The 23,539-nt window shown below is 42.6% G+C and overlaps 1 protein-coding gene across 10 annotated transcripts in view; it reads left to right on the top strand.

Annotated features, from left to right (window-relative positions):
* LOC109408623 (huntingtin-interacting protein 1) overlaps positions 1 to 13,868 on the top strand; it is a 122,969-nt gene extending 109,101 nt beyond the window's left edge. For 7 of the 10 annotated variants that reach the window (XM_029865043.2, XM_029865046.2, XM_062843149.1 and 4 more), the window contains 5 exons: positions 1,972 to 2,330; positions 2,975 to 3,446; positions 3,653 to 3,900; positions 13,009 to 13,262; positions 13,321 to 13,868. In XM_029865043.2, coding sequence (XP_029720903.2) covers positions 1,972 to 2,330; positions 2,975 to 3,446; positions 3,653 to 3,900; positions 13,009 to 13,262; positions 13,321 to 13,711 — 1,724 coding nt within the window. In that variant the 3' untranslated portion in view covers positions 13,712 to 13,868. The remainder of the gene's footprint in view (positions 1 to 1,971; positions 2,331 to 2,974; positions 3,447 to 3,652; positions 3,901 to 13,008; positions 13,263 to 13,320) is intronic. The other 3 variants (XM_062843146.1, XM_062843147.1, XM_062843144.1) reach the window with 3 other exon arrangements.
* Positions 13,869 to 23,539: the final 9,671 nt, after the last annotated feature.

Here is a 23,539-nt window from a genome sequence, read left to right as displayed (position 1 = left end):
CAATGCGTTTCAGAGAAGCTCATGGTGACTTCGGGGATTCTCAAGGACTTTCAGTAGAGTCAGTTCGAGTGTTGCCTACGAGTGTTTTAGAGGGTAGCTGAGTGATTTTAAGGTGTTCTAAGCCAATCATGAAGCCAATTCAATGTACTTCAAGAGGTTTTAGGAGGCTTCAGGGGCCTCTAAATTGCTATTTTAGTTAAATCCAAATCTCCATTTTGAGTAAAAGAAGGGGATCATGCGGAGTTTCAGAGGGCTTTCAAGGGAGTTTCAAGGGCGTTCCAGGGGAATTTTCGGGTTGTTTCGGAGGGTCTCAGGTTGTTATAAGGGGTCCGAAGGGGTTTCAGATAATTTCGGAGGACTTTTAAAAAGTTTCTGAGGCGTTACAGAGGCGTTCTCCGGGGTTAGATCCGGGGTAAGATGGTCTCAGGTGCGTTATATGAGGTGATGATTTTCAGACGGTTCCGGAGATATTACAATAGCGTTTACGAGGGTTTCAGAGGGTCTAATTTGCGTTACATGGGATCCGAGGCGGTTAAGGGGTGTTTCAGTGGCATTTTGGGAGGTTGGAGAGGATCTTCAGCTAGTTCCAGCCGTTCCAGGGGCATTTTTGGGGGTTTAGGAGGGTCTTAGGTGCGTTACGGGGGCTTCAAGGAGTTTTCGGGGATATTTTAGGAAAATGCAGAGAATTTTCAGCGGAATTCGATAGCGTTTCCATGTTATTCGTGCAGATGCGATGACTTAAATATGACACCTTAATGCGATGACACCTTAAATAGTACCAAACCACCCCCCCCCCCCCCCCTTTCATATCACTGAACACACGCTAAACTCTCCCTAACTCCACTCTTTACTTCTTTCCCGGCAACACCAACAAATTCCATTTAGGTACCGTTACCTAAATGGAGGTTCCAGTGCAAGAGAAGTCTACGAGCGTCGCAGAATAGATTTCTAAGGGGTTCAAAGTGGTTCAATGGATTTCAGCGATTACCTGGGGGTTAAGGGTGTTTCATTGAGTTTCATAAGGCTAAAGTACAGTTGAAGAAAAGTTTACAGGAGTCTCATGAGTCTTAAGGCATTTGGAGATGTGTTAGGGGATTCCAGGGAACTTCAGGGGGTTTCAGTGCAGAGTAATGGAAGTCTACGGTGGTCCAAATGGAGAAGACTATGGCACAGGAGCCGGCATACTGATACCTTAGGTGGTCTCAAGAGATACAGAAGTTTACAGAAGTGACAGAGGGAGCTTCAGGGGCTTCCAAGGCAGTTTATTGGAAGTCTACAGAGAACTTTTTAAGGCTTTCAAGGGATTTCAAGAAGTTTCAGCGAATTTCATGTTGTTTCAGAGCGCTTCAGTATATTTCAAAAGAAGCACCGCGGTCTCAGAAGGGTTTTCTGAGAGGTTTCAAGGCACTTCAAGGTGTTTCTATACGTTTGGAGAGGTTTCAGAGGGCTCCAGGATTATCAATAGAGCTTAAGTGAAATACGCACCGTGGTCTCAGAAGGGTTTTCTGAGAGGTTTCAAGGCACTTCAAGGTGTTTCTATACGTTTGGAGAGGTTTCAGTGGGCTCCAGGAGTATCAATAGAGCTTAAGGGAAATACGCTGGCCTCAGAGAGGTTTTCTGACTGAGAGGTGTTATGGTGTTTCATGGCGTTCGATTCCTGCTTCAGTTGAAGAAAACTTTTCGTCCAACTGAAAATTTCCTGCTGGACGAATGAGTTTTTCGAATGGTGTTTGCTGTCTATGGGTCTATTCCGTATTAAGGGACGTTCTTATAATGAATGTATTGTGGAGCTGAAAAATTTCATCGATATTGGTATTCATTTTGAAGGTATACTTAATGATCACGTTTTTGATTGCATGCTTCCGCGCACTTTTCGCACGTATTCTCATAGTAAGTTTCACCTGCGTAGAAGATCTCTGCTCAACCAAATCTAATCTCCATTTCTTTTTGCCTTCATCTCCTCGCCTCCAGAACTCGTGGACAAACTGGATCAACTGGAACGGGACTACGAATCGCTGCAACAACGGCACACCGACCTGGAAGCAGCCAAGGCGGCCCAAGAGCAGGAGTTCAACCGCATTCACGAGGAGGATCTGCTCAAGCTGGACGCGCTACAGGGTGAAATGGGTGAGCTGAGTGCGCAGAAGGACGAGCTGATTGCCATCAAGGCGGATACCTGTGCGCAGTTGGTCGTACTGCAGACGGAGTCCAGCCAGCGAAGCGCGGACTTTGATTCGCTGGAGAAAGATTTGAAGAATGTGATCGAACAGAAAGATCACGAACTGGAGGAGCTGCGCGCTAGGTATCAGGAGCTGGAGGAGAAATATCAGGTAGGTTGGGTGGAGAGAGGTTGTGTGTTTGTGGAAGTTCTGTGGGGAGCGATTCTTGAACGTTGGATCATCTCATCTAAATTAATGAAGTCCTACTCCCCAAAGAGTTCTTGAATAATTTGGAATATCCGAGAACCTAAACATCAATTCTAGTTATATGAAAACTTCCAGTTTAGTATACAGATTAGCTACAGATCTACAATGTTTCCAAGGATTCAATAGCACCAAGAATCGCTGCACCAGAACTTTCTTGTATGTTAACCATCCATGAACATTTACACGCTTAAACCATTAGTAAATAACCCAGCTGTTGGTCACTGATGATGCATCGTCAACAATGAATGTGTAATGCTTTGTATGTGTAAGGTAGATGCTTCAGTTATCGCAGGTGCTGAGAGATCCCCAATGAGCCTGTTGATATTCAAAAGGTTCAACAAGGGAACGCTCGAAACTTGTAGTGTTAGCTGCAGTCTCTTCCGAATGTGAATAACCCCGCCATCTTGTCAAGTCCTCATCCGGTATCGCTAGCGGCAACTCGACTACATGGTAAAAGGGAGAGATCACCCGATCATCTCTGTGTTGAATCTCTTAAAGTTCCAATTTAGCCGAATTTAATCTGAATTTATGTTCCTTCCCCTCGCAAGTCTCTCGATGCAAACATGGACCGACTGCTGGCCGAAAAGGGAGCAATCGAGTCCGACCTGCAAGATCTACTTCACCAACAGGAGCAAATGGAGCACCGGTACCAGGACGCGCTCGGTACGATCAAGAACCTGGAAAATTGCCTGATCGATACCAAGATCAGCGGCGAAACGGCACTCCGAACGCTGCTAGAGGCCTGCATAAAGTCTTCGGAAAAGCTAACGCTACGGGCGATCAGCGAGAATGAAATGCCCGGAGCTGGCGGAACGCCGACCTACTTCCTGATGATCGCCGAAGAGCTGCAGGAAGTCCTGTCCAAGCTGGCGATCGTGCACGAAAACTACCTGAAGGACAACTCGACGAACGTGGAATCGCTGGCCCGGAAAGTGATCATCGGAGCGCATCTGCTGGCTTCGGCCCACGTTCAAGGGATGTCCATCTGCAATCGATCCGCCAACATTGAGTGCGGTGAACGTAAGTATCATTTTTGAACTTGGTGTTGATCGAATTCTGTTACTTAACTTGTGAGCGTTTTGTCCTTAATGCATGCACACTTGCTTTATTTTTGTTCGTTTTTTCTACTGTGTAAGTATTAGATCTACAAGAGTTTTTATTGAATTCATTACTAGACAAATTCTTTAAGAACACCAAGAACATGCCTAACCTTCCTCATTCCACAGGCATAGCGGAGGAGATCAAAGAGCTGAGCGGATCCATAACCGGCCTGTTCCAGTCGCTGCAGAAGACCAGTGAATCGGCTAACGTGTCGGAGAAGATCACCGATCTGAAGACGAAGCTGCAAGCGGTAACGGAAATGATCGGAGACCTGAGCAAACAGTCAGACGGCACGGAGAACCTCGGTGATCTGGTGGAAAACGAACTGTCCAGCATGGACAAGGCGATCGAGGAAGCGGCATCGCAGATTGAGGTAAATGCCCCTGTTCCTAATCCGAAGAACATTCCAGGTGCGGTGCCGATAGCTGCGCCAAGATTTCTGAACTTGCGCGTCATGAAGCGTACGCTCGTCGATGTGGATACCTGCGTCGTCCAGCTTCGTTGTTGCCTCGTTCTGCCCAGGTCTACAGTGGTGAGCCCTTTCCCGTCTCGAGATTGAAGTGTTGCGTTGAACATACGTTATATTGGGAGTTTTCTTGATCTGGAACGAGCTTTTTCTCATTTCTCTTCTCTACGATGACATATGACTAGAGATATGCCATAGACTATTGTATAAAACTATCTATACTTATCTACATTTTCAATTAATGAGTTTAGTTCTTCACTGGCAAACACCGCTTATAAGCAGGGCTAGTACTTTGATGGCTACAGCGTAGCTTTACTCCAGCGCCGAGCGAATAGTACATACCTCCATCTGCGTCGTTCTCAGGTGATGTTTCTTAAAATTTCCAGAACGTTTTGGGTTCACAGGTCTTCTTTAATCGCGTGCAACCTGTGGGTTCCACTTGAAGCTGCCGTGTTTTAACAGCCACCAGAAGATCCTATCTATCAGTACCTCAGCATCAACGCCACTATACCTGCCTCTGTCTTTACCCGAAATCATGTACTTTGTCTTGGTCGAGTTTATTATCAAGCTTATACTGACTGACTGTCTCCACTTCGGACGAGCAATCGACAAAGATCGACAGCAAAATCGTGCGCAAAGCCAAAGATCACCCTCGATCGTGTGATTATAGTGTCATTTCTGTGCACCCCAGACCTAATCACAGCTTCGAGTGAAATGTTTTTCAGTAAATTTAAAAGTGGATCCCCCTGCTTCAGTTCTAACAAGGCCATACACGAGGTAGACAATTCGTCTACAATCCGATCAGTTGATTTCTATCAATTCAGCGATGAACGTTTCAGCTCAAACGGTTTCGTCGGAAAAACATGTTCTGACATTATTCAATGATCAGCGTACCTGGTGGAATGGTTAGAGCACATGCCTATCACGCCAATCACTTGGGATCGAATCCCAGTCCCGCAAAACTCACGCAATGTGGATTCTTCCGTCAGAAGAGAAGTGACGTCACGGATCTCGAGATGAACCAGGCTCGCCTTAAAAATCTCGATAATAAAGACAAGAACATTTTTTTTATTAGGCTATTTCAGGGTTCCTGATTTCCACTTTTCATCTTCTTCCCCATTCGAAGACAGTCAGCAGCGAACGGTTGTCGCTTGAGTTCGTGTGTGTGCTTGTCAGCGACGACAGCAAACTCCGGCGAACGGTGGTAAGCCACACTTGGAAATTATTCATTCGTCCACATTCGCATCGCAAGCGAATGCGATTCGTGAGTGATGCGATTGATATTGTGCATACGAATTATTGATGTTTTCGAATTATTTTCTTTACTAATCTAGCATTTCAGCGACAACACAGTAAAAATGTATGCATTACATGCAGAAATTCTCTTCTACTTATGATAATAGCCACTTCGATCGCTCACCAGCATTCTTCACCATTCGCCATTCATTCATTCGCTTGCGATCCAAACTGCGACGAATGGCAACGAATATTCATGTCAAGCAGCTGGCTCATCGCTTCCCACTGGTGATGAGGTTGCGTGTTTGATCACGACGATCCGTTTGCTGCATCTTTCTCGATTCGCTTCAACAAAGAGGAGTGAATATGAATGGAGTGAGGCAAATATACCGATCCTTGGGCTATTTTTTTCACTCTGAATCGTAAGCTGCCTAAAATTGGTGACTATTTACAAGTGGTTGTGACGGATGAGGAATACCTAGCTTAGAAAAGAAAAGGAAATTCCGGAAAAAATCCAGATGAACCCTAGCAGGATGAACTGCTACAGAAAATCAGTGTGAAATATCGTATGGAGCAGTCCTTGAAGAAATTTCGAAAAAAATCGTAGAGCAAACCCGAGAGAAAATCCTTGGAGGAATACCAGGCAAAATCTTGGGAGAAATCCATGTTTAAAAAAACCTTGGAGAAATTTCAGAAATTCCCCGGGAGAAGTCCTGGGAAGAATTTTTGGAGGAATTCCTGGAGCAATACCGGCAGGTTTGCTGGAAGGAAGCCCGATTGACATCTCTGGATCAATTCCCGTGAAAAATCCCCGGAGGGACATTTGGAGGTATCCCTGGAGGATTATTTTGATGAATTCCTGGGCATGTTTATTTAGGAATATCGAAAAAACATCTCTGGAGAAATCTCGAAAGATATCACTTCAGAAATTTCTGGAAGAATGGCTATAGGGTTGTGGAGGATTACTTGGTGGAGTGTCGGAGGAAGTTCATAAAAAATTCAAAATAAAATATCGGGAAGAATCCTTGGAAGGATCCCGGAACCAATTTCCTAATAAATCCCGGGAGGAATCACGAAAAAAATCTTTTGGAAGAATCCCGGAACAAATTTCAAGCGAAGTCCCTTAAAGATACATTGATGGAATTTTGAAAAAGTGACTAAAAGAATCTCGAGTAAAATTCCTGCTTTCAAAGTTTCGAACCGATGAAGGAATCACAGAAAATATATCTGGATGAGTCCGTAGAAGGAATCCCTAAAGGAATTCTAAAAAATCCATCAGGAAGGGGAGACACTTTTGGAGACATTCCCAAGAGGATCCCGTAAAATTTCTCTTAAGGAATCCCTAGAGCAGGAAAACTTTGAAGGAATACTTCGGAATTAAAATTCCGAGATAATTCTCTGTAAAAAACCCGGGAGTAATGATGGGAGTAATTCCTGAAGAAATCTAGAAATTAATCCCAGTGAGGAAACATTGAAGAAATTCCGAAAGAAAATCCTCAGACTGAAATCCTGGGAGGGATCCCGGCGGACTTCTGGAGGACTACGTCCCTGGAATGAATTAATTTAAATGAAACCCTGGACGAATTTTTTGGAAGAATGCCTGGAGAAATTTGAAGAAGAATGCTTGGAGGATTACTGGATTAGCCGGAGGAATTTCAAGAAAAAATCACGAAAGAAATTCCGAGAATAATCCTGGACATAATCTTCGTTTGAATCTGGGCATGAATTCCGAAAGATTTATTTTGTGGAAATCCAGGACAAATCTCAAGAGAAGATCCGGAAGATTTCTTGAATAAAAAAAGTCCTGAAGGAATCCTAGGACAAATTAAGTAAGGAATTCATGCCGGAATATAGAGAGATATCTCCGGAAGATTCTAAGAGCAATTCTGAAAAAAATGCCTGAAACATTCCGCTGGACAACCTTTGTTCAACAGAACACATTGGACGAAGAATCTGTGATAAATGGTAAAAATTATTAATTTTAAATATTTTTGTAAAAATCACCAAATAAAATAAACAATCATTTTTAGAGTCCCTGATGAAGGTCCTATATGCGACCGAAACGTTGGACGAAATTAAATAGCAGTATTTTGTCGAGACTGGAAAACCCATTTCTAGTTGAAACAATTCCGGCAGAAATTCTGAAATGAAACTCGGGAGCAACTCATAAAAATCTCTTAACTCTCTAAAACCCAACCCCGCCTTTAGACGGGGTATATGTAGTTTGAGCATTTTTGTAATTTTTGTTTCGTAGTCAATCGTTTGTTTTATATTTTTGGCTGATATTTAGGACTATTCTGTATATCCCAAAACAGATTTTGGTGCCTTTTGAAGCGTATTTACATTTTTTTTTAAATCATTGAAAAATTGATGTTTTAGTCACCTTTCAGAAGTCATTGTATATTTTGTATTGAACCGCTTCAATTTACATGTTTTAAATTTTTCCCAAACCATACTATCATAGTAAAATAGTTTAAGGAAATCGAATGTACTCTAAACTTATTTTACCTAAAATTACACGGACAATAAAATTTACTATGAAAAAAATTTAAAATAAAAATATTTCAACAATAATCATAAAATGTCAAAATGTTTTAGTCTCAAAAAATCCGTCTCCCAAAAAGGCTTCCAAGAAAAATGTAAAAGTGTGGAGATGTTCAAAAATAAAAATTAGAAAAATCAAAAATCTAAATTCGCAAAATCGAGAATTAAAAAGAATCATCTTCCAAAACATGTTTAAATCGAATTTAGATAACGAAAAATGATATTTAGATCAAAATCAAAAATTTGGGTATTAGAGGGTTAAGGAATCCCAAAGAAACTCCGCGAGCAAATCCTAGAAAAAAACCCTAGATTTTTTTTTTTTTGAATCCCTAGTCATAAAAAAATCCCAAAAAGTATCTCTAAAAATTTCTTGGAAGGATTGCCTGGAAAACATCTCTGAAGAAATTCTCTGAAGAATCCCGCGATATATCCCTGAAGATATTTCAGCAAAAGAACCGAAGCAAGCTTTGAAGCGAAAGAAAAATTGTGAAACAAATCCTCGTTGAAACATCTGTAGAAATCCTGGAGCAGAGAGCAATCTCGAGGGAAATCACTGGAGAAATCCTGAGCGGAGTTTCGAAATCCTTGAAGGAAGTCAGAAAAAAAATCTTTAAAGTAACCCTAGAGATAATTCGTGGATTAAAATGATGAATCGTCGAATGATTCCCAAGGAGGAATCTCTAAATGATTCCCTAGAAGAAATCCCTGAAGGAATCTCAAAAAGAGTCCTTATAGAAACCCTGGATCGAATCCTGGGAGGAATTCTTGCATAAATTTCGAAAAACAATCTCTGTAGTTATCCCAAAGACAATTTCACCCAGGAAGCCATCTCTGAAAAAGCATGGCAACACTGGCCAAGGAGCTCAAATCATGGATGAGAATCAGCGGGAGTGACGAGATGTCAATCATCGGATACAGGATTGTCATCGAGACAGATCGACGATGGAACAAATTACCAGCGTGCTAGCTGTCATATAGAAAATTAATTAGTCAACTTTCGGAAAGAATAGGTATAATGTAATAATCTACGGTAACTATGGCAAAGAGCGGAGTACTAGGAGATATCAGGGGCATTTCCATGGAGTCTCAGGAAAACCAGAAGGTCTCAGAGGTGTTTAAGGTGGTCTTACGGGATTCCACGGTGTTCCAGGGAGCCACAGAGACGTTTCAGGTGGTCTCAGGGATATTTCTGGGAGTCTCAGAGGGGTTTCATAGGACCTCAGAGTCGCTTCGAGTGGTTTCAGAAGGTTTCAGGGGAGTTGCAGAGAATCTCAGGAGTGTTTCAGGGGAAAGAATTCCAGAAAAATTTCTGAAATAAACAATCCTGAAAGCAGCCCGGGACAAATCTCGAGAAATATCTCCGGAAGATCTGAAGAGCAATTCCAGAAAAAAAGAATTACTGAAACCATTCCGGCAATAATTCTGAAGGAGAGCCGGCAGTTACCCAAAAAAAAATGCCTGAATCAATCCCGAAGAAACTCAGCGAGAAAATCCTAGAAAAAAATCAGGAATTTTTTAACCCTGAAGCAATTTCTAAAAAAAAAACAGAGAGTTAATTATTAGAAAATTTTGGAAGAATCAAGGAAGAATTCTGAGGAATATATCTGGGGAACCCCTAGAGGTATTCCAGAGTAATTGTGTGAAAAATATCATTTAAAAGATTCCTTAGTGAATCTCGAGAGCTATCACTGGCAAAATCCTGTGCGGAATTTCGGTATTGACCCTTGAAGGAACCCAGTAAAAATTGGAATAATCCCCAAGAAAATTCAGCGAAAAAAAACCCGGGAGGAATCGTGGGATGAATCCCAAGAAGGAATCCCAGAATGAATCCCTACGAGATGTTCCTGGAGGAATCCCAAGAGAAATTGCAGAAATTGCAAATAAAAACAATCTCTGAAGTTACCCCGCATACAATTTCAAGAGAAACCCAGGCAGCTATCTCTGAAAGAGTTCCTGAAATAAATTCTTGAAGTAAAACCAGAATGGATCTTTTTAAGACTTCTGCGGCAAATTTCAGTAAAACTATGTAGAAATTTCTGGAGAAATCTGTGAATGAATTTTTATTTCGATTTTAAAGTAGCCAGGACGAAAGTCACGAAAAAACCGTGGAGAAAACATGCTAGCCGAGATACCAGAGATATGGAATCATTCACACATCAGGGGTGCTTCAAGGGACCTCACTGGGGTTTCCAGGAGGCCTCAAAGGCGCTTCAAGGGGACTCAGAGAGTTCCAGGGGAGTTCAGTGGCATTTTAGGGGGGTACGAGAGTATATCAGGTGGTCGTTTTGTCCACATGGTCGTTTAAAGGGGTCTCAATGGTGTCTTATGGGGTCCCAAGAGATGCCAGGGGGCACGAGTGGCTCTCAGGGACGATTCAAAGGTGTAGGTGCGTTTCAGGAGTTTCCAGTCATGGCTATTGTTGCATACTACCGTCAGAAACTACACTCACAGACAAACAGACGTCTCACTCTACTCACTTCCCATCGTTTCCCTTTTTAATGGATTATTCAAATATTCCGTAGTTCGTAAATCGCTCGTAAACAGTATGAACTGGGGGGTTTTCTCACGGTAGGAGTAGTGATCTGTACTCTACGATGGTCACGATACAAGAGAGCTGATCGCTCCGTTTATTCAAGTTTTATATGATTCATCGAACACTTTACTTTGTGATGGTGGTATTACATTATAACAGTCCGAGACCTGTCAACTGGTGTTGCACTGAACTAAACCGATTTGCTAATTCTGAATGGATATTACAGCTCGCTCATGGTGCTCGCATAGTTTTTGCTCTTGTTTGACGTTTGCTCACTACTGCCATCTACTCAGTGGGTCTGCGTACCACAGCATAATTAGCATTGGGCGATTATGTTTGTGTGACGATGATTTTTATCGCATTTTGTTCCAAGTAATACGTCTGTTCGTCTGTGCTACACTCATGCTAAATTCGATGCATAAATTTATTGGAATATACAGCATATGGTATCATGATTGTAACACAAATCTAGATAGAGGGGAGGGAGTACGAAATGGCACCTTCGCAACAGACCTGGTTCCAAAAATTGCAAAACAGTCATGCGGATAACTCTAGAATCGGAAGTGTGAGAATGTGGAGCCATTGATTTTTGGAGCAGGTTTCAGGGGCGTTTTCGGGGTCGGTCTTTGCATTTTGATTTTGCAGACAGTTTCAGAGGATTTTCGATGGGTCTTGGAGGCGTTGCAGCTTCTGGTGGTTTCGGATGGTCTCAGGTGCGTGACATAAGATTCGAGGAGGTTTAAGGGGCAGTTTAGAGGCATTTCAGGAAGTTACAGACTATTTTCAGCGTCGTTACGGAGGCGTTTTCGGGGGCTTCGGAGGGTGCCAGGTGAGTTCCATAAGGTCAGAAGGGGATTTTAGGGGTACTTCAGAGGCGTTTCAGGATGTTTCCAGCGAGTGGCAGAGACGTTTCTGATGGTTCGGTGGGTCTGAAGTGCGTTACATGGGGTCCGAAGGGTTTTAGGGGAATTTTTAAGGCATTTCTGGATGTTTAAAAGGATTTTCAGAAATCCCTTAAAAACCCTTGAAATCCTCTGAAACGTTCCTGAAACCTCCATAATCTCATTGAAATACCATTGATATCCTCTTAATCTATTTGAAATGCCCCTGAAACCCGTTGGATTCCAGGGGGTTCTTGGAACCTTGATACGACCTCGACCTGAAATGCTCTGAAACGTCCCTGAAACCTCAACAATTTCATTGAAATGCCCTTAAAACCAACATACTCTATGTTTAATGCCCCTGAAATCCCGTGGAACGCCTTTGAAAAGCACAAAAAAAACCTGAAAACCTATCAATTGTTCCTAAACCCCTAGCTAAACCTCTCTGAACGCCCTGAAAACGTTCTCGAAACCTCCTGAAACTCTATGGAATGCCTCTGAAACTCCGTTGAAATCCCTTGTAATATCCTTAAAGACTTTTTTATACCCCTTGAATCGCTCTTTCTTGAAGCGTCCCTGAAACCCTCGTAATCCCATTAAAACGCCACCAATACGGAACACCATTAAAAGTCTCATGAATCCCTTGAAATTCTTTGAAATTACCTTTTTTGGGCTGTCTGGGAACTTTCTGGAAACCCCCTTGGCTCCATCTCAAATGCTCAGGAGCAAGAACTAGAGTCCTACCTGAAAGCCTTTTTGTGGTGCACCAGTCAAAAGACGTGCCCATCTTTCGTAAAGTACATTTGGTGGTACCAAAACTATATGCTGACGCAAACGAAGAATTCACATCGAGGCTCCACGGACAGAGCTCGATTAACAGTTCGATCGTTCGCGATAGCCATCGATCGGGCCACAAATAATTTGTCACGCTGACCTCAGTATACGCGTGCCAGAACTTTTCACTCACTACTTACAGGCAAATTCAATTGTAGCACCGGGTGCAACACTTTTCGACCTATAAAAGGGGTCTTTTCCAACTCATGAATACAGTTTAATTCGCTCTTCGGACCAAGTAGCAACAGAAGTTATTACTGAAATATCACCTTCGTATCCACGATCATCCGTCATCATAGTGCTACACCAGGACTCGTTAGTGCGTCATCACCTTGCGCCAACGAGACTACCCCAACAAACATTTTTGCTGTATAAGAGTGGAACAAACCACTCTTAAGTAAACTTCAGCTTAAGAAACTGCTGTTCAGCTTTTTCTGTTCCTTGGGACGTCACTTTCCTTATTTATGAACCCCGGCCAATGGCATGAAAAGAGATTCTATATCTTACGTTTGTCTTCAAGACACTGATTTTCAGTTGTTCGTTTCTTCATTTATGACATCAAGAAAATTTTCTGACGAGGGGAGAGCTTGCTGGCTTCTTACCAGGCTTCCTCTCTAGCTATTCAAATAGCTATCATTGTTCCATCTGTCAGCAAGTTACTTTTCAAAAAGTTTCCGCATATCATTCTGGTCCACGGCTCTTCGGTAATGATATCTTCTGCACATTGTTTCTTGAAAATCAATTGTCTACCAAGAAATTTTCAATGGAAAAACACATGAACGAGTCATAAAATAAGGAGAAAGGTTTCGCTACGTTAGATTTTGTACAAAACATGGTGTTTGGTATTGTACACAATTACTGGTGACAATTTGAACAACTTACTGGTTTCAAATCCATACCCCTGCAGATCGGGCGCATATTTAAATAACTATAATAGCTAACAATAACAAACTCCTGTAGTAAAATCTTCTTTCCCGCTCACCCTAGGAAATGCTCTCCAAGTCCCGTGCGTCCGATTCCGGCATCAAGCTCGAGGTGAACGAAAAGATCCTCGATGCCTGTACCTCGCTGATGCAGGCCATTCGGGTTCTGGTCCAGAAATCACGGCTCCTTCAGTCGGAAGTTGTCGCCCTCGGAAAGGGTTCCGCGTCGGCGAAGGAATTCTACAAGCGGAACCACCAGTGGACCGAAGGGCTTATCTCCGCCGCCAAGAGTGTCGCCCAGGGAGCAAACTTTTTAGTGTAAGTACGCTGTAATCCGTGGAATAGAAACTTCGATGTAACCGACATCTTTTAACAGGACGGCCGCCAACAAAACCGTTTCCGGAGGTGCCCGGCACCAGCTGGACCTTATCGTGGCCGCTCAGGAGATTGCGGCCTGTACCGCTCAGCTTGTAGTGGCCAGTCGCGTCAAGGCCCCTCGCGGTAGTCAGAACCTGGCGGCCCTCGGAACCGCCTCCAAGAACGTTACCCAAGCTACCGGAATCGTGGTGGCCACTGCCAAAGACTGCAGCCAGCGGTTGGAGGACTCGCAGGACCTGGACCTGGGCTCGCTGACCGTCCATCAGGCCAAAACCAAGGAGATGGAAATCCAGGTCAAGGTACTCGAGTTGGAACAGGCTCTGCAAACCGAACGGATGCGACTGGCGGCGTTCCGCAAGAAGAACTACCAATCGCCAGTGGAAGATTAAATCCCATGAAAGTGTTGTTATACAAGGAACTGATTGTTTTGTTTATCTCTCTAAATCAATCGTGGAAATATCGTTAGAAAATACCATAGAAACAATAGGGATTTGTAGTTTTGGACAAATGGACCGAAAGACTTTATAAAAATGATTCCAGTAATAAGTATATTATTATTTCTTTATTATAGAGATTTACAGCCCCATATAGTTCGATAGACACAAATGTAAACTCGCGTGGTTAGAGCTGGAATAAATCTTTCGGCCTAAGTTGTCCAATAATAGAAAGATCCCCAAAGTGTAATATGCAGCAAAAAACGAAACCGCGTTTGCACCCACCTATGGATGTGAAAACCTTTCAAAAAAAAGCCATGAATATGATAGAAAAAGATGTCTTTATAAAATTAATATCGTGAACATATACGTATCCTACACGCGTAGCATAGTTGTCAGACAATTTCATCACACCGTTTTCGTCAATTGTTTCATTTCGCGACATAATCATCGAAACCACTGTTATATCATACCATCATCTAGAATTCTATTTATATTTATGTATTTCAAAAAAAAAAGTATTTTAAAATCCCATTCACCCCAAAACTGATTAACTGTTAAGTCTACCAATGATAATCAAAACCCCCGGAATGTTGAATGTTTAGAACAGATCAAACGGTACTAAGAAAGCCAAAAAGAAAAGGGCATCAATTCTATCCAATTGATCAACAGCGTGGAACACGGTCACGAAAACGTGGCAGGTACCTTCTGGTGAAGTAATTTATTGTTTTGCCTTACTTTTTTTCCAATACGGATAATAATAATGATAATTCGAACAATTGTTAATATACTTTTTATATTGAACCCGTTTAGCGACTAGGAGATATTTATAGAAAGTATGAAATAAAAGCTACCGTTATTCTATTTTAAACTTTTGCCACTTTATTGTGTATCCGAAAAAAAATTCTTTCCCTCACATTGCCAAGTAAGGATCCGAGGTAAACGAATTACTTCACCACTTCGAAACAATCAAGTTTCTTTCCAGGATTCCTCCATGAGTTCCTTCCAGAATTCCTTCGGAAATTCCTTACGAATTCCACCAGAAAATCTTTCCAAAATTCATCTATGAAGGAGTTCCATCTAGTTTTTTTCAATTCTAAGATTCGTCCAGAACTCATATGGACCAGGATTTTCTTCAGTAATTCCTCCTAGAGTTCCATGATCGATGAGTTCCTTCAAGAATTCCTGTTCGCGAACATACGCTCCCAACGAGGGCAGCATCATGCTGTGCTGCGCGACCAACTCCAACCAGCGTACCGGAACCGTCATCGAGCACGTACACTCACCCGAGCCGACGTAACAGCAGCAACCAACAGCGAGAGAGTGAGTACCGTGAGATCCTGTCGTGAGTGCAGCATCGAACGCCGCCGCAGCCGCCATCATCATCATCATCATCGAATGTCGTGATGACCAAAACTTCTGGAGTGATTCCATAAACACTTCATAAAGGAATTCCGGAATAAACTATTGGATGTTTTCCACGAAAAACATCGGGAATAATTTCGGAATGAACTTCCGGAAGAATGTTATCGAAAAATACTAGAACGAACTGCTGGAGAAATGAAGGAAAGAGTTTCTTGAGGAGTCATGGAAGGAGTCAATGCAGGAAACGCGGAAGAAATTCCTGAAGAAATTACGGAAGGAATTCCTGAAGTAACCCCGGAAAAACTTCAGAATGCACTCCGGAAGGAACTTCTGGAGTAATCCCGGTTGAAATTTCTGGAGAGATCCCAGGAGGAACTACTGATATATTCTGAGAAGAAAAATCTGGAATGGATTTGTAATGGGAACCCGTGAAGAACTCCTGGAGGAATCCTAGAAGGAATTCCTGCAGGAATGCCAGAAGGACAAAATTGAGGAATTACGGAAAAAGTTTCCTTGAAAAAAAATCTAGAATAAATATCCGAAAGAATTCTTGGAAGAATCCTAAAAAGAACTCTTAGAGAAATGATAGAAGGAACTCCTGGAATCACAGAAGGAACTACTGCACGAATCTTAAAAATTCCAAGAAGAACAGAACTCATTTGTTGCTCTCACGCTCTTTCTCACAGGAATTTTGACGTTTACTGAGGTCCTCGTTTTCAAAATTTCTGAAGAAGTGCGGAAGTTAGCACAATCTGGTGCACAGGCTAATACAATTCAAACAAACGTCATGCTAAGGGCAAAATACCTGGGATTTTTATAAAATTCCATCAGAAATGCATCCAGGTATTTCTTCAGGAACTACTCCAGGGATACCTTTCCGGAATTCCTCAACTTCTCATGGGCTTCTCCAGGAATTTCTCCTTCGTGGCTCACGTGAGTTCCTCCATTACGTTTTGTGGCGTTCCAATAGTGATTGTTTCAGGGCTTGTTCCATGAAATGCTTCAGGAATTCAATGCATCGAATCCCTCCAGGAATTTCCCAGAAATTTCTGCAAGAATTTCTTGGGATACCTTTGGAGGTTCCTCCAGTGATTGTTCTAGGGCTTTTTTCAAGGTTGCTTCAGGAATTTTTCCTAAGATTTCCATAGGAATTTTATCAGAGATCCTTCCTCCAGGACCAGAGGATTTCCTCCAGAATTTTTGGGAAATTTCTCTTGGGCTTGCTTCTGAGATTCCTGCTAGGTTTGCATAAGAAATCCCTTCATGGATTACTTTAGGAACTGCTACAGGATTACTTCCAGGAGCTCCTCCACGCACTATTCTTAGGATATCTCCAATAATACTTTCTCCTAATACTTTATAAGGGAATTCTTAAGAAATTACTTCAAGGATTCCCTCAAGAATTCCTTCTGGCGTTTCTTTAGAAATTCTTCCTCTGAGAATTCCTGCAGAATTTCTCTAGGAATTCCTCCAAAGATTCCTCCGAGAATTCCTGCATGGATTGCACCAGTGATTCCATTAGGAATTCCTCCAGAGATTTCTGCAGGAATTCCTCTACAGGTTCCTCCAGGAGTTCCTTTAGAGATTCCTCCAGGGATTCCTCCTGGAGTTTCTCCAGTGAGTCTTCAAGGAATTCATACAGGAATTACACCAGAGATTTTTCTAGGGATTCCTCCAAAAGTTCCATTAGGAATTCCTCTTGGAATTCCTCCAGGGATTCCTCCAAGACCTCTGTCAGGGATTGCTCCGGGAATTTATGTAGAGATTCCTCCAGGAGTTCCAAGAGGCTTGTCTCCAGGACTTCCTCCAGGGGTTCCTCCAGACATTCCTCTAGGGAATTCTCTAAGATTTTCTGTAGGGATCTCTCCCTGAAAACCTCCAGTAATTCTTCCAGGCATCCCTCCAGGAGTTTCTCCAGCAGTCCCTCAAGGAGTCCCTCCAGGAATTCCTTCATGATATCATCCTGGAACTCCTCCATGAACTCCTCCGGGAATTGCCCCAGGAGTTCATCCAGAAATTTCTGCAGGAACTCCTTCAGGAATTCCTTCAAGAATTCCCCCAGGACATACCTCAAGAATTTTATAAGACATTCTTCCAAGAATTTATTCAGGAATTCCTCCAGGAAGCGATTTCTGATTGAATTTCTTCACAAATCTTTCGGAAATTCTATCAGAAATTTCTCCAAGGATTCCTACAGAAATTTCTCCTGGGATTCCTTCGGAAATTCAGAGATTCCTTCAAGAATTCCTCTACAGATTTCTCCAGAAATTTGTCTAGAAGTTCCTCCAGGTATTCCTATAGGATATCCTCCAGGAGTTGGTTCAAGAATTCCTGCAGGATATCATTCAGGAATTTGGGCTGAAAGTCTCTTAAATAAAGACAAATCAATCAATCAAGTTCAGGAATTTCTCCTAAAACTTCTCCAGCAATTTCACCAGAAATTCCTATAGGAATGTCTCAAGAGATTTCTTCGAAAATTTCTCCAGGTATCCCTCCTAGAATCCTTGGAAGAGATTTCCCCAGGAATTCGTCCATTAATTCATCCGGGGATTCCTTCAGGAATTCTTCAAAGAATTATGGAGAACTCCTTCTCGGATTCTTTCAGATTCTGTCTGCTTCTGGAATTTCTTCAGGCACTTCTTCCTGGATTTCGTCGGCAATCAACTCCGCGAGTACTTTGGGAACTCTTGCCGGGACCGGGATTTTTACGGAAACTATTTCCGCAATTCCTCCAAAAAGCCATTGTGAAATTCTTTCAGAAACTCTGTCTGCTTCCGGTATTCCTTCAGGAACTCCTTCCAGGATTCCCCTAGAAACTCTTTTCTGGAATTCCTGTAGAAACTTCTGAAATTCATCTGGAAGTTCACTCTGGAATTCTTTCTGATGTTTTTAATGGAAATTCTACATGAGTTTATTAAAGAGATTATCCAGTATTTTAAGAAATTCTTCCAGCAGGTTTTGACAGGAGTTTCGTTAGGAACTTCTTCACCATATTTGCAAGGAATTATCTCCAATACTCCTTCTAGTTTTCATCTGATAGTTTTTTAGGGATTCCATTTTTTTTTCAGGAATACCATCTAGAAGTCCAATAAAAAACTTCTGAAGACATTCAAAATGAAACTATTAGGAGAATCTTGGATGGAATTTCTAGTGGATTTCTGAAACTCTTTGAGCAGCTCAGGAAGAAGTTCTAGAAGAAATCTTTGATTGAACCTTTTAGGAATCTCATGAGAAACGCATGCAAGGCTCCCAAAGAGATCTTCTGAAGAAACCGTAAAAATGATATCGGATGGAGCTACCCTAGGGAATCTTGAAAAGAATTCCTAGAGGAATCCTAGAAAAAAATTCTATCAACTACAGATGGAATACCGTAAAAAAATACTGGGGTAATCGGGAAGGTCTCCTGAAGGAATTTCGGAAGTAATCTCTTAAAATCTCTTAAAGGAACTACGGAATCCATTCCTGTAGAAATTAAAAAAAAATGGATTAATCCTCGAAGTTTTCCTGCAAGGATCCTGCAGGAATTCCGGAATTAAATACTTCGGAAATTTCAAAAGGAATTTTGAAGGTATCCAGGAACAACTAAAGTAATCTCAAAAGGTATTCCTTACGAAATCCTTCAAATAATTTTTGCAAAAATCCCAAGAATACTTAAAAAAAAAAAAAAAAAAAAAAAAAAAAAAAAAAAAAAAAAAAAAAAAAAAAAAAGCACTACACCGTCTTCAGCCAGAGGCTGCACAGACTGAACATAACATACACGAGACAACGGACAACACACATAACACCCAGTGGCCCAATGGAGAATTTTCCGTTTGACGAAAAGTTTTCCCCGACTGGAGCGGGAATCGAACCCGCACTCCGAGGCTTACGAAACGCCTAGACGACTGACGCCGCTAACCGCACGGCCACGAAGCCCACTACTTCCTGGAGGAATCCCAGATGGGAACTTCAGAAATCTTAGAAACAACTCCTGAAGAATTCAAGAGAAAACTTCGAAAGGAATACTAAATAAAACTCTGAAAAGTTTTCATCTAGAACTCTCTGGGAATTCCAGAACAAACTCCTGGAGGAATCCTGGAAGACATTTGCGAAGAAACCTGGAGGAATCCCGGATGAAATTCCGGTGGAATCCCAGAAGGACCTCCTGAAAGGATGCCAATATACATTCCGATGTCCGAATCGTGAACAACAAGGCCACGTCGTATCAGAGACTTAGAAAATGTTCACGTTAGCTAATGTGTTTGGTCTTGGAAATGACTATTCAGGTTAAAAAAAAATTCTGCGGGAAGGCGAAGGAGACGGGAGTGGAGCATTTTCGTGTGTGGGACGATTTTCTAGACAACATGATAGGGTCGTGAGTGCGAAATCTGGGATTAGAATCGCGCGAACAGTCGTGTTGGGTTTGTCTTTCGCTGTTAAGCATAGGATCGCTACGCAGTCGCGGTTAATATTGAACAACTGTTGCCCTTACCGCAACCAAATAAATCGTAATTTAGATGAACACCACGTCGCGTATTTTCATTTAACTAGTGAATCATATCACCTGGCTGGCTCCTAGATTTTTTTCTCAGAAATATGGCTTCTAGGTTCCTTTCTATATTGACACAAATTTCCCAAATGGAGGAGAACGTGCCTCTAGAGCCGACCTATCTTTCTATATTCCTAACATTCCTTCCCTTTCCCGCCGACCGTAATAACGTAGCCGGCGTCGTCATTCACTTTTCACATTTGAACTCTCGAATTGTTCACACTGAGAATGGTAAGCCAGTCCCAAACCCTATTTTATTTTATTTATTTATTGATTCTCTGCAACTTCGATAGTTCCGGTCAATAACGGAATCATTGCTTTGCTTTGCCTTTGCTTTGCCTTTGCTTTGCCTTTGCTTTGCCTTTGCCTTTGCCTTTGCCTTTGCCTTTGCCTTTGCCTTTGCCTTTGCCTTTGCCTTTGCCTTTGCCTTTGCCTTTGCCTTTGCCTTTGCCTTTGCCTTTGCCTTTGCCTTTGCCTTTGCCTTTGCCTTTGCCTTTGCCTTTGCCTTTGCCTTTGCCTTTGCCTTTGCCTTTGCCTTTGCCTTTGCCTTTGCCTTTGCCTTTGCCTTTGCCTTTGCCTTTGCCTTTGCCTTTGCCTTTGCCTTTGCCTTTGCCTTTGCCTTTGCCTTTGCCTTTGCCTTTGCCTTTGCCTTTGCCTTTGCCTTTGCCTTTGCCTTTGCCTTTGCCTTTGCCTTTGCCTTTGCCTTTGCCTTTGCCTTTGCCTTTGCCTTTGCCTTTGCCTTTGCCTTTGCCTTTGCCTTTGCCTTTGCCTTTGCCTTTGCCTTTGCCTTTGCCTTTGCCTTTGCCTTTGCCTTTGCCTTTGCCTTTGCCTTTGCCTTTGCCTTTGCCTTTGCCTTTGCCTTTGCCTTTGCCTTTGCCTTTGCCTTTGCCTTTGCCTTTGCCTTTGCCTTTGCCTTTGCCTTTGCCTTTGCCTTTGCCTTTGCCTTTGCCTTTGCCTTTGCCTTTGCCTTTGCCTTTGCCTTTGCCTTTGCCTTTGCCTTTGCCTTTGCCTTTGCCTTTGCCTTTGCCTTTGCCTTTGCCTTTGCCTTTGCCTTTGCCTTTGCCTTTGCCTTTGCCTTTGCCTTTGCCTTTGCCTTTGCCTTTGCCTTTGCCTTTGCCTTTGCCTTTGCCTTTGCCTTTGCCTTTGCCTTTGCCTTTGCCTTTGCCTTTGCCTTTGCCTTTGCCTTTGCCTTTGCCTTTGCCTTTGCCTTTGCCTTTGCCTTTGCCTTTGCCTTTGCCTTTGCCTTTGCCTTTGCCTTTGCCTTTGCCTTTGCCTTTGCCTTTGCCTTTGCCTTTGCCTTTGCCTTTGCCTTTGCCTTTGCCTTTGCCTTTGCCTTTGCCTTTGCCTTTGCCTTTGCCTTTGCCTTTGCCTTTGCCTTTGCCTTTGCCTTTGCCTTTGCCTTTGCCTTTGCCTTTGCCTTTGCCTTTGCCTTTGCCTTTGCCTTTGCCTTTGCTTTGCCTTTGCTTTGCCTTTGCTTTGCCTTTGCTTTGTCTTTGCTTTGCCTTTGCTTTGCCTTTGCTTTGCCTTTGCTTTGCCTTTGCTTTGCCTTTGCTTTGCCTTTGCTTTGCCTTTGCTTTGCCTTTGCTTTGCCTTTGCTTTGCCATTGCTTTGCTTTGTCTTTGCTTTGTCTTAGCTTTGCCTTTGCTTTGCCTTTGCTTTGCCTTTGCTTTGGCTTTGCTTTGGCTTTGCTTTGGCTTTGCGTTGGCTTTGCGTTGGCTTTGCTTTGGCTTTGCTTTGGCTTTGCTTTGGCTTTGCTTTGGCTTTGCTTTGGCTTTGCTTTGGCTTTGCTTTGGCTTTGCTTTGGCTTTGCTTTGGCTTTGCTTTGGCTTTGCTTTGGCTTTGCTTTGCTTTGGCTTTGCTTTGCTTTGGCTTTGCTTTGGCTTTGCTTTGGCTTTGCTTTGGCTTTGCTTTGGCTTTGCTTTGGCTTTGCTTTGGCTTTGCTTTGGCTTTGCTTTGGCTTTGCTTTGGCTTTGCTTTGGCTTTGCTTTGGCTTTGCTTTGGCTTTGCTTTGGCTTTGCTTTGGCTTTGCTTTGGCTTTGCTTTGGCTTTGCTTTGGCTTTGCTTTGGCTTTGCTTTGGCTTTGCTTTGGCTTTGCTTTGGCTTTGCTTTGGCTTTGCTTTGGCTTTGCTTTGGCTTTGCTTTGGCTTTGCTTTGGCTTTGCTTTGGCTTTGCTTTGGCTTTGCTTTGGCTTTGCTTTGGCTTTGCTTTGGCTTTGCTTTGGCTTTGCTTTGGCTTTGCTTTGGCTTTGCTTTGGCTTTGCTTTGGCTTTGCTTTGGCTTTGCTTTGGCTTTGCTTTGGCTTTGCTTTGGCTTTGCTTTGGCTTTGCTTTGGCTTTGCTTTAGCTTTGCTTTAGCTTTGCTTTGCTTTGCTTTGCTTTTTTTGCTTTGCTTTGCTTTGCTTTGCTTTGCTTTGCTTTGCTTTGCTTTGCTTTGCTTTGCTTTGCTTTGCTTTGCTTTGCTTTGCTTTGCTTTGCTTTGCTTTGCTTTGCTTTGCTTTGCTTTGCTTTGCTTTGCTTTGCTTTGCTTTGCTTTGCTTTGCTTTGCTTTGCTTTGCTTTGCTTTGCTTTGCTTTGCTTTGCTTTGCTTTGCTTTGCTTTGCTTTGCTTTGCTTTGCTTTGCTTTGCTTTGCTTTGCTTTGCTTTGCTTTGCTTTGCTTTGCTTTGCTTTGCTTTGCTTTGCTTTGCTTTGCTTTGCTTTGCTTTGCTTTGCTTTGCTTTGCTTTGCTTTGCTTTGCTTTGCTTTGCTCAAATGAGATGTTGTATGCCCATGATGGGAATCACAGACATTTCATTAAAAAAAGATTCTGGACCGTATCGGTAATCGATCCGAGACAGCCTAGGTGAATAGCTGCGTGTGCACCGGCTGAACCATATAAGCCTTCATATTTTTGTGCCTATTGCTACGCAATTACCTATAGTAAACACCCAAGTAATACTATAAATTCCACTTGTTTACAACTTACAATCTGACGCACCTAGCGCCAGCTTCAATTCTCTGTGGAGGCTCGTCTCTGACTGTACGCTATAGAAACTAGTTGATTTGTTAGTCAAATCAAGCCTCCCTGTGCAAGCAGGCAATAGTATCACCTGGTCAATCCTGCGATGTGTAGTTGTTGGTCCCGTTCGACTGGATGTCCTCCCGAAGCTGAATTCTAATCGAAAATAGGTCTTGGTAGCAGCGTAGTGGGCGCACACTCAGCATCTGGCCAAACGAGTTCCTCTCGCGATCATGCGATTCGGTCAGACAAACAACATCATTCACGTCGTCGCGTCGCGTCGCCTGCATTAGGGTCTTTGATAAGGCTCATTAAACATTCAGACTCAAATCTCACAGAACGGAATTCTGTTTGGTCAGCATCGTCATCATCAACATCTATCGCACAGAACGAACAACTCCCCGGTGTGTGGCGTCATTATTTTTTTATGAGACAGACGTCCTACTGGCGGTGGTGGCGCGATAAGTCCCCAAAAAAACTGGACACCGGTAAACCTGTTTCGAGCCCAATCGATGGCTCAAAACGAAAACGTCATAAAGTTGATGCAAAACGAACATTTTCTAATAGCTCAGTAGTTTCTAGAAAGTAGTTTGAGTATTGGATGCATTTCATGAATGTCTTCCCAAATATTGCTTTCATTTTTGATGTATTTAAACAGTTGCATAACCCATTCTGTCATGGTCTTGCCCCTTATTACCAAGCAAAAAAGATCCGTCGAATTCGGTAGAAATTATTCGAATCATTGTGGGTAGGTACATATCTACCACTGACTGTCGATATTCTCCGGAGTTGCAAACAGAAAAACAACATTAGAACCAGCAAAACAAATTCCACCTCGGCATGAGTTTACCTCGGCATCTCAATTTGTTTATCATTTATTGAAAACTCGTTACAGC

Source organism: Aedes albopictus, chromosome 3 (genome assembly GCF_035046485.1).
Source record: "Aedes albopictus strain Foshan chromosome 3, AalbF5, whole genome shotgun sequence".
NCBI classification, from domain to species: domain Eukaryota; kingdom Metazoa; phylum Arthropoda; class Insecta; order Diptera; family Culicidae; genus Aedes; species Aedes albopictus.
Note: the sequence above shows the minus strand (reverse complement) of the source record. Positions and strands in the feature narration are given on the sequence as shown.